We start from the raw sequence: 13,155 nt of genomic DNA, 5'->3' as shown, positions 1-13,155 counted from the left end.
TTGTCTTCCTTAATGGAAACTCAATAAAAAATTCATAAAACCAAAAAAATCAAGAAGTAGCATATATGCAGGTTATTTCAAGATTTGGGGGTAGAATTTGAAAAAAACAGCTACAAGAGTTGAAAGTGGTTGCCTCCAAGGTGGGGCAAATGAGGGTAAGAACTATTTTGATAACAAACCATGCAGCACTGTTTGATATTTTATATTACGTACATATTTGATAAGATAAAAACATCATAATTCAGGCTTCCTCCCACTGGTTTTGATGTGCTGTGTATATTAAAATTGAGCAACATAGGAAATATTGTCAGGGGAAATATTTTTGCTGTGAACTCAAATGCTAAACAACCTTAAAAATGAAACATACAGACCAGGCACAGTGGCTCACACCTGTAATCCCAGCACTTTAGGAGGCTGAGACGGGAGGATTGCTTGAGCCCAGGAGTTCAACATCAGCCTGGGCAACATAGTGAGACCCTGTCTCTACAAAAAAAAAAAAAAAAAAATCAAAAATATTAGGCCGGGCATGGTGGCTCACACCTGTAATCCCAGCACCTTGGGAGGCCAAGGCAGGCAGATCACCTGAGGTCAGGAGTTTGAGACCAGCCTGGCCAACATGGTGAAACCCCGTCTCTACTAAAAATACAAAATTTAGCTGGGCTTGCTGGCACATGCCTGTAGTCCCAGCTACTCAGGAGGCTGAGGCAGGAGAATTGCTTGAACCTGGAGGCAGAGGTTGCAGTGAATTGAGATTATACCACTGCACTCCAGACTGGGTGACAGAGCGAGACTTCGTCTCAAAAAAAAAAAAAAAAAAAAAGCCGAGTGTGGAGGCGGGATCCCTTGAGCCCAGGAGATCAGGGCTGCACCGAGCTATAATGGCGCCACTGTACTCCAGCCTAGGAGACAGTGCGAGACCCCCATCTCTTAAAAAAAGAAAAAGAAACATACAAAGCCTTGAAATTTTTGTTTTGCCATATTTAATAACAAAAATGATTGTAACAGTTTTGCTACTATTCATGCATGATGATATACTATATGTGGCTTTCATGTGAGCTCATCAGCTGATGCAGAGATTTGATTAAAATGGGGAAAAGTGAGAATGCTTTGTTTTCTGATCAGCACAAGCTCAAATAGAAACAAGTGACTCTTTTACCTTAGTTTACAGCCAGATTGCATAGTGTAACCAAATAATACTGGGGTCCGGACCCCCTCCAGTGCTAAGCAGTCTTGCTCAGTTGTGCTATGAAGAATAGTAAGCTGTCCGTATCTATTTGTGGTCTGAATAATCCCAGATATTCACAGACAGTTAAGGGACAACTGCCTAGTGCTAGAGCAGCCTGGTTCTCAGGTAAGAAGACAGTGTCACTTGTGTGACATGAGGGAGACCCAAATACACTTTTTCTGGGCCTCTGGGATTTTGACAGCTATTTCCCAGGAGCAGGCAAAAAGTCAGTTCTATTTTCCTTAATAAATGGATTCTCAGAAGAAAAATTCTCAGAAACTGGCCCTTCGAAATTCTAAATTTTCAAAATCACTAAATCTGTTTAGGAGTGTCTGTTTAAATGTGAAATTAAAAACGTTTAAATGTCAACCTTTCTCTCTTAAGATTTTCGTTGTAAAACACTGACATATTTTGTGGCTTAATGGCAGGCTGAAAAAAAAAAAGATTTAAAAAAAAAAAAAACACTGACATTTTCCCAGGATGTGCTGTCTCACCCCCAACTGCCAGTCTCCCCCCAGCCCACCTGCTGTGTAGCCAGACTGGCCACCCACCAGAGCCGCCTGCAGGAAGCTCGGCCTGGACTGCTCTCTCCTTCCCACAAGCAGCCCAGGGGAGCCTCAGCGATAAAGAGCAGTGCAGCCCACGCACATGGAGAGAGGAATAAATCTACCCTCTACAGAACCAAAAAGGATATCCCTTATGAGGCTGGAATCCAGCAGCTAATGGGAGCCCCACGACATAACCAGGGTTTCCACTGAGAGGGACTGGCTTGGTATTTTCCTGAAAGACAATGCAGAAATGCCCCCAAATAATTCTCATTTTAATAAGGAAATGGCAGGAAGAAAAATGCTTCTTTCATAATAAAATCTGGAATTACCAACCAATAAAAGAATTTCTCCCTCCGTACTCAGAACTATAAATACATCTGCCAGGTGTAGGAGTACATCATACTGTAAAAGAACAAGCTAATGTGGAAGAGAATCTTTTCCCAAAAGGAAAAAAGATACAAGGAGAATGCTTGGTTTCATTACAAATGCACAGGCTACACAAAGCCCTCTGTTCACTACAAAGGCTTGGATGTAATACTTAGAAATTCAGTTTTATCCACTGAGAAGTTATTATTTCTTTTTAAGTTGGCAATTAAATACTTATGCCAAATTGATCAACCTTACCTGAAGAAAATGAATTTCAAACTTTTGCTGCAGTGGGACCACTACGCTGCTAACTGTCCCCAGAAGGAATGAGAGATCAGCTTTGGTGACTTCACCCGCATCTGTGTATGTGAGGCTGTACTTTACCTAAAAACAAAATGATACTCCAAATATACCTGTTCCATTACATTTCAGAAGCTGTATGAATAACTGAAAACACCCATAGATAGCAAATCTTTCCCCATTTCTCCATGTGTTGAAGCCTTGCTCTGCTGTCCAGTTGGATTATGAGAGGTGTTCCCTCAGCACCACCCCTAGCAGACAGGGTCATCTGACCCACTCTGCCCAATTCCAGAAGTTCCACATAAGCTGGTCCAAGCCGAATGCAATAAGTCTATCTCTGCAGAGGAAACATGTTAAAACAAAAACAGCAACAACAAAAATATTTTGATGTATTCCGGCAAGTCACTAAGTTTGTGGAGACAAGAGGTGTCCTTTGATGAGATAGCAGAAAGACAAGCAGACAGCTGAGCCAAGAAAAGCCACACCATGGGCTGGGACAGAGCGTCCTCGGAGGGCGTCCAGTTATCCCGGCACAACAGGAGGCTTAAGTCTGCCACAGACAAGCTCTCAAAGCCAAATTCGGCACCTACCTCAAGAACAACATTCATGCAAAGGCTAAAGTGTCCAGCGTTGATGAGAGTCGGCTGCAGCACATCAGTGTCTTCCCGTCGGGTGAGCGTTTTATTTAGAGACTGAATGATGATGGACTGAACAGTGATAGGGACCTGCAGAGTGAAGACCTGGAGTGTTGAAGATGCTCTACCCAGGAAGGATGGGCTAAAATAACAACCAACTGGAAAGAAACCTCCCCTGATATATGGCCAAGTAGGGGGAAGCATGCTACACAACAGTGTATACACTATGATCCACATTTGCAAAGGTAATAAACATATATACATTCACAAAGAAAATACTTGAGGATATAACCAAAACTTTAAAAGTAGTTACCTCTGAAAACATAAAGTTTACACAAAAACTTGTACACAAATGTTCACAGCTGCACTATCATAATAGCTAAAACCAAAAACCACCTAAATGTCCATCAACTGATGAATGGATAAATACAAAGTCTAGCCTTACAAAGGCATATGACTCATCCCTAAAAATAGTACTAATACATGCCACAGTACAGATGAATCTTAAAAATATGCTAAGTCATAGAAGCCAGACACAAAAGGCCACAGTTCTAATTCCATTTATGCGGAATGTCCAAATAGGCAAACCCATAGAGACAAAAAGTAGATCGGTGGTTGCCAGGGGATGGGGGACAGAGCTGGGGAAGAATGAAGAGTGACTGCTAACACAGGGCTTCTTTTTGGGGTGATGGAAATGTTCTGGAATTAGTGGTGATGGTTGCACAACCTGTGACTATACTAAAAACCACAGAATTGTATACTTTAAAATGGTGAGTTTTATGGTATGTGAATTATATCTCAAATACACACAAAACTCCATCACACTGTCAAGCGCACATATATATCCTCACCTCCAAAACACAACTCCTATACAGTCTGTACCCACACATGCACATTCACATGCAGTCCCAGGATACATATCCTTAAGCCCCCACACACCCCCGAATATTCATTTGACCCAATTTATACACAACTTCTATACAAGCGCAAGCACGCACACACACACATACACACACACACACACACACACAGTGGTTTCTCTGGGTGGTGGGAATATGAGCAACAAAAAACAGACACAGACAAACGTTTTCAGCAGCACCAGGGAAGCCCTGCTTATCCCAGTGCTAGTAAAAGACATTTTGCATTCATGGCCACCACCAGCAGAGTAACAAGGCATCAAGCCATCCTCTAAAGGTAGCTGGGCCTCCTCGTACTATAGGATGAATCTGTCATTTGCTCTAAACTTCAATTCTTGGAAACCACTGTTGAGGAAGGAGCCTCATGTATCTATTAATAGTTGTTTATACCACTTTGAACTTGCACTCAATCATGCACCATGCTGTTTATAATTCAAAATGACCAAGTATTTAAGCAGTTATTTTAGAGATAAATAAGCAGTCCTTATGTGTCTGCTCCCATGACCAAGAAGACCTGCGAGTGAAAGCCTCTCATAGAAGAAAGTGACATGACTCAGTAACAAAGACGTGAGCTGTCATGTGATGAGAATGGCAGAAGAGCAATGTTAGTCACTGTGAGGCCCTCTGCGTAACATGCCGCACCGAGGGGTTTCAGCATGGAGGGGGTCCTAGGCTGTGATTCAATTAGCTCTTGTTTAACACAAGGGCAACCCCGGGTTCCTTACTCTGAGCATAGTGGTCCCTGATTCAGCAATGACACCGGGTTCCAAGAAAGAGCATAGCCTGCCATACCAGCCTCTGCTGGAGCCACTTCCATGGTGTGTGTGTGGAACTGGCAAAAAACGAAGGATTCAGTGTCAATGAGCTTTGGAGAGTCCTGGTGTCAATGGCAGGAGCTGCCCTCGTCTCAACAGCTCACTCAACTGTCACGAGAAGGAAACAGTAGCGCTGTGCTGATTTCCTTGATTCCTCTTCCACCACATACCATTCCCAAACCACACACACACTGGTAAAGAACTCCAGCATACTCAATGAAACTACAGGGCTACCCTGCAATCTTTCACTGATGGCGCCACAGATACTGACAATGATTCCAGGCAATCATAACAGTCTTCACTTAGTGGGGAGATTAGACCCAATTTCTATACTCCTGATCCTCTAACCTTAAAATCTGCTTTTTAAGAAAATTTTTAACAAATTCCTACTATTAGTTTACATGCTTGTCCTTTAGAGCACAACCTTTGGTGTCACACAGACCTAAGTTAGAAGTCCCAGTCTGCCACGTCCTGTGTGGCCACAGGATGCAAAGAAGGAAGGTGTGTGAAGCCTGTCACATGGGCTCACAGAGTAGAGCTGACCCAGTATGGTGGTAAAGTATAAGGTCCCTGGGGCCAGACCACCTAGATCCCTGTCCCAGCTCTACCACTTCCCAGCTGTGCAGCCGTGGGCAAGCTCATTCATCTCCTGTGACTCATCTGCCAGAGAGTGACAGTAACTGAACCTACCTCCTAGGACAGCCAAGAGGACTCAAAGACGTCGGACACGTACAGCACTTAGAACAGTCCTGGCACCTGCTCCAAGCCTTCCAGTAACATCTATCACATTCCTCATAATAGGTCTTCCCACCCTGAATGGACCCACCTCCTTCCTAGTCATTCATCACTAAATATGTAACTCATTGAATGCCCAGTACATACTGGACGCTGCGTTAGAAATAAGGATATATCATGAACAAGGCTGATAGGGCTTCTGCCCCCACAGACGGTTCCAGTTTTGAGTGGTAAAATCCAAGCACTCTCTAGGGGTTGGAGGGAGGTGAGAGCTAGCCCATTGCATGACTTTCACACTGCATTCCTGGGAGCCCTCGGGTTCTTCACTGGGACCAAAGAGGAGAGAGAAGGAGACTGGGCAGGTGGAGGGCTTCAGGCCCCATCCCTGCTCCAACCAGCACAGCTCCACATTCAGTCTGTGTTACACTCTAGGGAGGGTTCTGCTTCAGACTGCATTTAAGAAAGGGTCTCTATAACTAAAACAAGTTTGAAAACACAAGTAACATCCATCATTCCTCATAATAGGTCTTCCCACCCTTCACAGAAGGCGGGATCCAGCCCCACACACCGTTGTGTGAGACCCAAAGTCACATGGCTATTTCCTTTCAAACATCTCCCTCAAACACATTTGTGTGCAGAGCATCAGTGAAGTCAATCACAGCCAGTGCATCCCCATCCCGAGTGCATCCCATGCGCAGATGCCACACCAGCACCTCATGTGCTTCTCCCACTTGGCCTTGTGTCATGCCTCTGCACAGATGCTTACCATCCACTCAACAAAGGGAGACCACAGTGTCAGTCAGACAAGAAAATAATGGCAAAGCTGAGGTTTGAACCTAGGCTTGCCAGTTCCACAGGGTGGGAAACTATGACAAAGCCACCAACTCAGGCCTCCACGGGGACTGTGTTCACAGGCAGGCCTAGGGTGCAAACCCTAGAATAAGGGGTAAGGGATCCACATTCCTTCTGACATAGCCATGAAGAGACACTGGCATCCTGACCACAACCAAGTAGAACCCTGGGCTGGGGTGATAAGGCTTTGAAAAGAACCCACCCTCAAATAAAGCCCTGAAGGTATACCACGGGGCACGCCTCACACACGGTATGGACACCCACTGACCAAAGTGCTTATGGCTTCTGCCCTGCACGGGCAGCATCCTGGGATCTGGACAGCTTTCTTAACAAGAGACCAAGAAGGGAGCAAGGGACAGCCTGAATGTCCAGAAGTCAATCACACCCACTGCTGGTCACGACAGTGGTGTCACTGAACCACAGAAGAGTACAAAACCACAACAACAGAGGCAGCTGGAAAGCCCAGAAGTGTGACTCCCACTAAGGAGTTTCCCTATTGCACTTCTGCTTGCTTTTTGGCAAATGTATTTGCTACTGGCAACAAGGTCCCCTTCTAATTGTAACTGTATTCATTTAAAAGGGCTCAGAAATAAGACAGTATTATAAACTATCCTACTTTCTATCACAAAAATAAATAAATAAATACTCTTACCTTTGTTCTTGAATCAGGTACCTAGATAAAAAGAAACCACAAAAAAATTGTGTTAAGTACAACAGAAAGAAGTATTTTCATTGCTTTTTCAGATCTTGAGTTGAAGAGTATATTCATCTTATTAAAGGCTTCACAAAGAAGAAAACAGAATTCCCTTGATCAAGACTTCCCATCTGCATGTGTTTGAATCTATGTCCTAATCAAAGAGGTCACATTGGGTTTTCCTTCTATCTTCATTTCCTCCAGGTGGAAGCTCACCAAGCTAGTCTCAGGAAGGCTCCATGCTCCAGGGTCATTATTGTGTATTTCCACATGGTCTCACAGCCATAAGCACTGTGGGAAGCACAGTTCTTACACTCCTGGTCACTCTCACTGCACCTGTCCTTGCTGGAAGGCCACCATTGCTTGCCCAGGCGATTTCCGCAGCCTCCTAACTGGTCGTCCTGCCTCTGGCCCAAGCCTCCTCAATGACAAGCTCTTGCCTTCCCAGTAGAGCCACAGCTTTCTTTCTGAAGGGCCCACTGGGAAACGTGGGGAGGAAGACAAATAGACCTGTTTGGAGAGACCTGTGCTGAAAGAGAACTGTACCTGGATGCCCAAGGAATAGCTTCAAGACAACTGTGAGCTCAAGCTAACTAGAAGAATTCACAAGCCTAGATGGCTGACTTACACAAGAGAGGGAGAGAGAAAATGAGGGGAGAGGGAAAGGTTAAATTTGATCCTAAAAACTGAAGTCCAGGTAAATAATGGTGCCATGAACCACCCTACCCCTGTACCCCTCATAAAGAGGAAATTGGGAAGGGGACCCCTTTGACAATAATCGTATGTTTCTGGAAGGGGAGTTGTTTCGTTTTGTTAGAGACCAGGTCTCACTCTGTCACCCAGGCTGGAGTGTGATCATAGCTCACTGCAACCTCAGCTCACAGCAACCTCAGCCTCTTAGGCTCAAGTGATCCTCCTGTCTTAGCCTCCTGAGCAGCTGGGACCACAGGTGTGTACAACCATGCCACAAAAGCTTTTTTTTATTTTTTGTAGGGACAGGGTCTCATTATGTTGCCCAGGCTGGTTCTTGAACTCTTAGCCTCAAGTGATCCTCCTGCCTCAGCCTATCATATGGTTTTTAATCATTGAAAAAAGTCTTCTTCCCTTGCCACCCTCCATCTCATCTGTCATGTGGGCCAGTGGCCTCATTCATTTCTTCAGTTTAGGGTTCAGTCACTGCAACCAGAGAGAAGGGGCCCCTTCACCATCGTGCCCACTTCTCCCATTCCCTGTTCTTTCCTGACTGCCTGTGTCATCTGCCAACCAGAAAGTGGATTTCCTCTTATTTTCTGGCCTGTTTCTGAGAGAGAGCCCTTTTTGGGGCTAATAAGATTATTTCTGTCACAGACATGAAGATGTTTTTATGATTTCTAAAGTTTTTAGTTATTAGTAAAGATTTGTTTTTATTCAGGAGACAGATATTGGTTACCATCAAAATGAATGAAAGAAAAAAATCAACAAAAGCAAAATATGAGCTAACTATATAAAAATAAAAATTATTTAAAGGATTATTTCAATAATCACTGATACAAAAGTACTGGAGAAATTTAAACTCGAGTGTCAATCATGTACTGAAATATTCTGTACTTGTCATATTTTAAAAGCGCAGAAAGAACAGAAACATACCTAATGAGTAAGTTACACTTCAAAATAATTCTTACCCTCAGAATTTCCGGGCTGCTGTAAAAAGCCATGCTGAGGGCTTCAATTTCTTCACACTGTTCTAAATTTATTTTTCTGGTGCACTTAACAGCCTGGTTCACCAGAAACGCTAGAAATCATTAACATTCCCAAGGAAAAAAAATACAAAAGAGAAGAAATTTTTCAATTTTCCAATGGCAACTAAAAAATTTTAATCTAGGTAAAACTGTAAAATAAGTTACAACACAGATATACAATTTTGTTGTTGTTTGTTTTGTTTTGTTTTGTTTTTTTAGTAGAGACAAGGTTTCACCGTATTGCCCAGACTGGTCTCAAACTCCTGACCTCAAGTGATCCTCTTGCCTCGGCCTCCCAGAGTGCTGGGATTACAGGTGTGAACCAGTGTGCCTGGCCTACAATGTTTTAAATTATTTTTTAAAAAGGTAACACATTCATGAGATTCAAAATTCAAAAAGCACAAAAAGATAATGAGTAAATCCCCCTCCAATTCTTGTCCTGCCCCCCAGCTACCACCAGTCCCCTTCTCCTGAGGCAACTGGCATGAGGCTTCTTGTGTATCTTTCTAGAAATATTCTATGGAAATAAAAACAAATATGTGTGTAAAAAACATACATATATCTTTATTATTATTTCTTTCCCCTTTTGGAAACAAATGTACAATATATACACTATTCTGCCCCTCATTTTGTTCACTGAACAATATATCTTGGAGATTGGCCTGTCTTTACATGAAGCAGCTCCTCCTTTCTTGGGGATAATTAGTATTATATTATAGATGTGGCATAATTATTATACCAGTTCCCTATTAAGGAACACTTAAGTTGTCTCCATCTTTGCTATCACCAACAATGCTTGCAATCTATTATTTTGCATGCTGGCCAGCATTTCTGTAGGATCAACTCCTGGAAGTAGAACAGCTGGGTTGAAGAGCACATTCATTTGTAATCTGGATACAAATTGCTAAGTTGCCCTTCACCGAGGTTGTACCAATTTACAGTCTTACCAGCTATGTAGGTGGAGTGCCTATTTCCCCACAGCTTCAGTTGTTTTGAGTTTTGCCAATCTGACAGGGGAAAATGGTATCTCAGTTTGGTTTCTAGGTTTTGTTGCGGGGGAGGGGGAGTTGTTTTTGGTTTTGTTTTCTCTTTTTTTTTTCTTTGAGACAGGGTCTTGTTCTGTCACCCAGGATGGAGTGCAGTGGTGCAATTTCAGCTCACTGCAACCTCCACCTCCCTGGCTCAAGCAATCCTCCTACCTCAGCCTCCTGAGTAGCTGGAACCACAGATGTGCACCACTATGACTAATTTTTGTATTTTTTATAAAGACAGGGTTTCGCTATGTTGCCCAGGCTCAAACTCCTAATCTCAAGCAATCCGCCCACCTCAGCCTCCCAAAGTGCTGGGATTACAGGCATTAGCTGCCACACCCAGCCTTTGGTTTGGTTTTAATTTACACTGTTCTTTGTGTGTGCAAGATTGTCTTTTCAGCAGAATACATTTTCCTATCGTCCATTACTTAGCTTCTTCACAGTGAGGCCCCTTGGGGATGGGAGAGCCAAGCCTGCTGCCTTCCACTGCCTAGGGGGCCATTCTGCAAACTCTTGGAGGCTCCTGAATGGAGAGGAGCATAGGGGAGCACAGGCTGCAGGCCAACTGCATGGGGTCCATTCCCGCTCCACCACCGCCTGAGTGAGCCTGAACAAGAAACTGTACATCTCTGTTTCCTGCTCTAAAAAACGGAGATACTAACCTGGCCTCAAGGGATTACAGAGAGTATTTAAAGGAAAACACATGCAAGCACTTAACACAATACCCAGCACACAATAAGTGCTTAATAATGGTTAGCTGTTGATATGCTTTAGAACTTTCCAACAACTGGAAGTGTTAAACAATTGAGTGAGCTGTTTTCAGGTAGTCAGTTCCCCATCACTACAAGTGCTCAAGCAGTGACTGCATGTGGTAGAAAAGACTGGCCCTGGGTGGGAAATTGAACTGCATGACCTTTGAGGCCTCTTTTAACCCGAAGATTCTGTTTTTAGTTACGAGGCCTGTTTAATTATGACTACTACAAATGTAAAGTATTAAGTTGGTGCAAAAATAATTGCGATTTTGGTCATTACTTTTAATGGCAAAAACCGCAACTACTTTTCCACCAACCTAATAATAACAGCAAATGTCTAAGGAAAGAAGAATGACCACTTTCTTACCTGCAGGGTTATCATCAGTGCACAGAGATGATGTTAGGGACAAAGGAAATCTCAGAAACGAATCTGAAGTCTGCAGAGGAACCCCATACTGCAAACACAACAACCAACAGTCATTATGGTGTAATTAAGGTATTCATTCAACACTTACTGGGCACCCACGATGTGCCAAGCAGCACTGCAGGCATCAGGGACACAGTGATGAGCAAAAAACAGATGTGGTCCTTGCCCTCAAGAAGCTCACATCTAGTTGTGTCGCCATTTTTAAAAGGATGTGTGTTTCTGTATGTGCATGTTACTGTATTTGCAGGCTTCTTAGTCATGGAATTCCTTTGGAAGGGTACATGAGACAATGACATAACGGTCTGCCTCTGCAGACAGGAACTAGGTGGCTGGACACAGGGGTGAGATAATTATTTTTCGCTAGCATTAATTATTTAAGTAACATATACAGTATACATTAAAATCATAAAAATCATTTTATGAATCAATTTTATGAAAGAATGCCTTCTTTCCCAAAACCAAACCCCACAAAATTATTTTCCAATCTTCAAAACCCAGATTAATAGCTATTAGGCTTATAGCCAATTTTCTCGAACTTGAAAGTTTATCCAAATGCTTTAGTGCCAGCAGGAGTATGGGAAACAACTCCTTCCACTCACTGGAGCTGGGAGTGTAAAGCACTGCAATTTTTCTGGAGGGCAATCTGGTATCTATATTTAAATTTTCCATTTATTTTTACCAAACTAACTCATTTATAGGAATGTATCCTAAGGATTTAATCAGTGAAGTGTACAAAAATGTACATATATATGGGAATGTTCATTGTGGATAACAGCAAAAACTGGAAACATGTCTGTTAAGAGTGGAACAGCTCAGATACATACACAGAAAATAATATTTTGGGTTTGTTTTTGAGATGGAGTCTTGCTCTGTTGCCCAGGCTGGAGTGCAGTGGCATGATCTCAGCTCACTGCAACCTCCGCTTCCTGGGTTCAAGCGATCCTCATGCCTCAGCCTTCCAAGTAGCTGGAACTACAGGCACGCACCACCACGCCCAGCTAATTTTTGTATTTTTAGTAGACATGGGGTTTCACTATATTGTCCAGGCTGGTGTGGAACTCCTGACCTCAAGTGATTTGCCCACCTCGGCCTCTCAAAGTGCTGGGATTACAGGCGTGAGCCACCGCGCCCAGCCAAGAATATTTTGTAAACTGCAGCTCTAGGCTGGGTGCAGTGGCTGACATCTGCAATCCCAGCACTTTGGGAGGCTGAGGCAAGCGGATCACCTGAGGTCAGGAGTTCAAGACCAGCCTGGCCAACGTGGTGAAACCCCGTCTCTACAAAAATACAAAAATTAGCTGAAGACCAGCCTGGCCAACATGGTGAAACCCCATCTCTACAAAAAGACAAAAATTAGCTGATCATGACAACAGGTGCCTGCAATCCCAGCTACTTGGGAGGCTGAAGTGGGAGAATCACTTGAACCTGAGAGGCGGAGGTTGCAGTGAGCCAAGATCACACCACTGCACTCCAGCCTGGGCCACAGAGCAAGACTCCATCTCAAAAAAAAAAAAAACAACAACAACAACTTAGCTCTATCACTAGTTCTGACAAGTTACTTTCCTGTGCCTAAGTTTTTCTCATCAGGTAAATGGAGACAATGGTGCATCCCTCCCAGGGGGGTGCATGAAGTAATGCCTGAAAAGCTCTTCACAGTGCCTGGCACATGGAAAATGCTCAATGGTAAATTTTATGTTGACATGGGAAGATGCACATGATTTATCACTGAAAAAGGAATTTTCTAGAACAATGTGGATACCTATAAATTCCACTTCTATACAACACCATATATACATTATAATAGACATATTTAAAAATCAGGAAGAATACACACCAATCTTTTCAAAGTGATTTGCAGTATGAATTTTAATGGATACAGGGATCTTTCAACTTATATGCCTCTATACTTTGAACTTTTAGAACTAGTACATGTTGCTTTTATACTTTGCTTTTAAAAAGATGCTTCCAAAAGAGTTAAGGTTCATTCAGTTAATATGTGTCCCATTTAAAGGTGTACTACTGAATAGACATAAAACAGCACACATCTTCCAAAATCTGTAAAACTAAATACAATTTTGAGAAGATGACCAGGCAACCAACCAATCTACTCCATGATCTCAGCAACATGCCTCAAGCATTT

The 13,155-nt window shown here is 43.1% G+C and overlaps 1 protein-coding gene across 16 annotated transcripts in view; it reads right to left on the bottom strand.

Moving 5' to 3' along the window:
* Positions 1 to 13,155, bottom strand: part of TCTN1 (tectonic family member 1) — a 37,087-nt gene that overhangs the window by 7,723 nt on the left and 16,209 nt on the right. For 7 of the 16 annotated variants that reach the window (XR_008512392.2, XR_008512394.2, XR_002917024.3 and 4 more), the window contains 7 exons: positions 10,956 to 11,043; positions 8,749 to 8,858; positions 7,046 to 7,066; positions 3,030 to 3,164; positions 2,398 to 2,523; positions 1,920 to 2,005; positions 1,157 to 1,297 (listed from right to left, as the gene is read on the bottom strand). Coding sequence is in view for 12 of the 16 variants with exons in the window: in XM_054528228.2 (XP_054384203.1) it covers positions 1,157 to 1,297; positions 1,920 to 2,005; positions 2,398 to 2,523; positions 3,030 to 3,164; positions 7,046 to 7,066; positions 8,749 to 8,858; positions 10,956 to 11,043 (707 nt within the window). In the remaining 4 variants the exon portion in view is untranslated. Of the gene's footprint in view, positions 1 to 1,156; positions 1,298 to 1,919; positions 2,006 to 2,397; positions 2,524 to 3,029; positions 3,180 to 7,045; positions 7,067 to 8,748; positions 8,859 to 10,955; positions 11,044 to 13,155 lie in introns of all 16 variants that reach the window. The other 9 variants (XR_008512393.2, XM_009248242.4, XM_009248243.4 and 6 more) reach the window with 4 other exon arrangements.

This window comes from Pongo abelii, chromosome 10, assembly GCF_028885655.2.
Source record: "Pongo abelii isolate AG06213 chromosome 10, NHGRI_mPonAbe1-v2.0_pri, whole genome shotgun sequence".
Lineage (NCBI taxonomy): Eukaryota > Metazoa > Chordata > Mammalia > Primates > Hominidae > Pongo > Pongo abelii.
The sequence above is the reverse complement of the archived record's forward strand: the minus strand, read 5'-3'. Positions and strand labels throughout refer to the sequence as shown.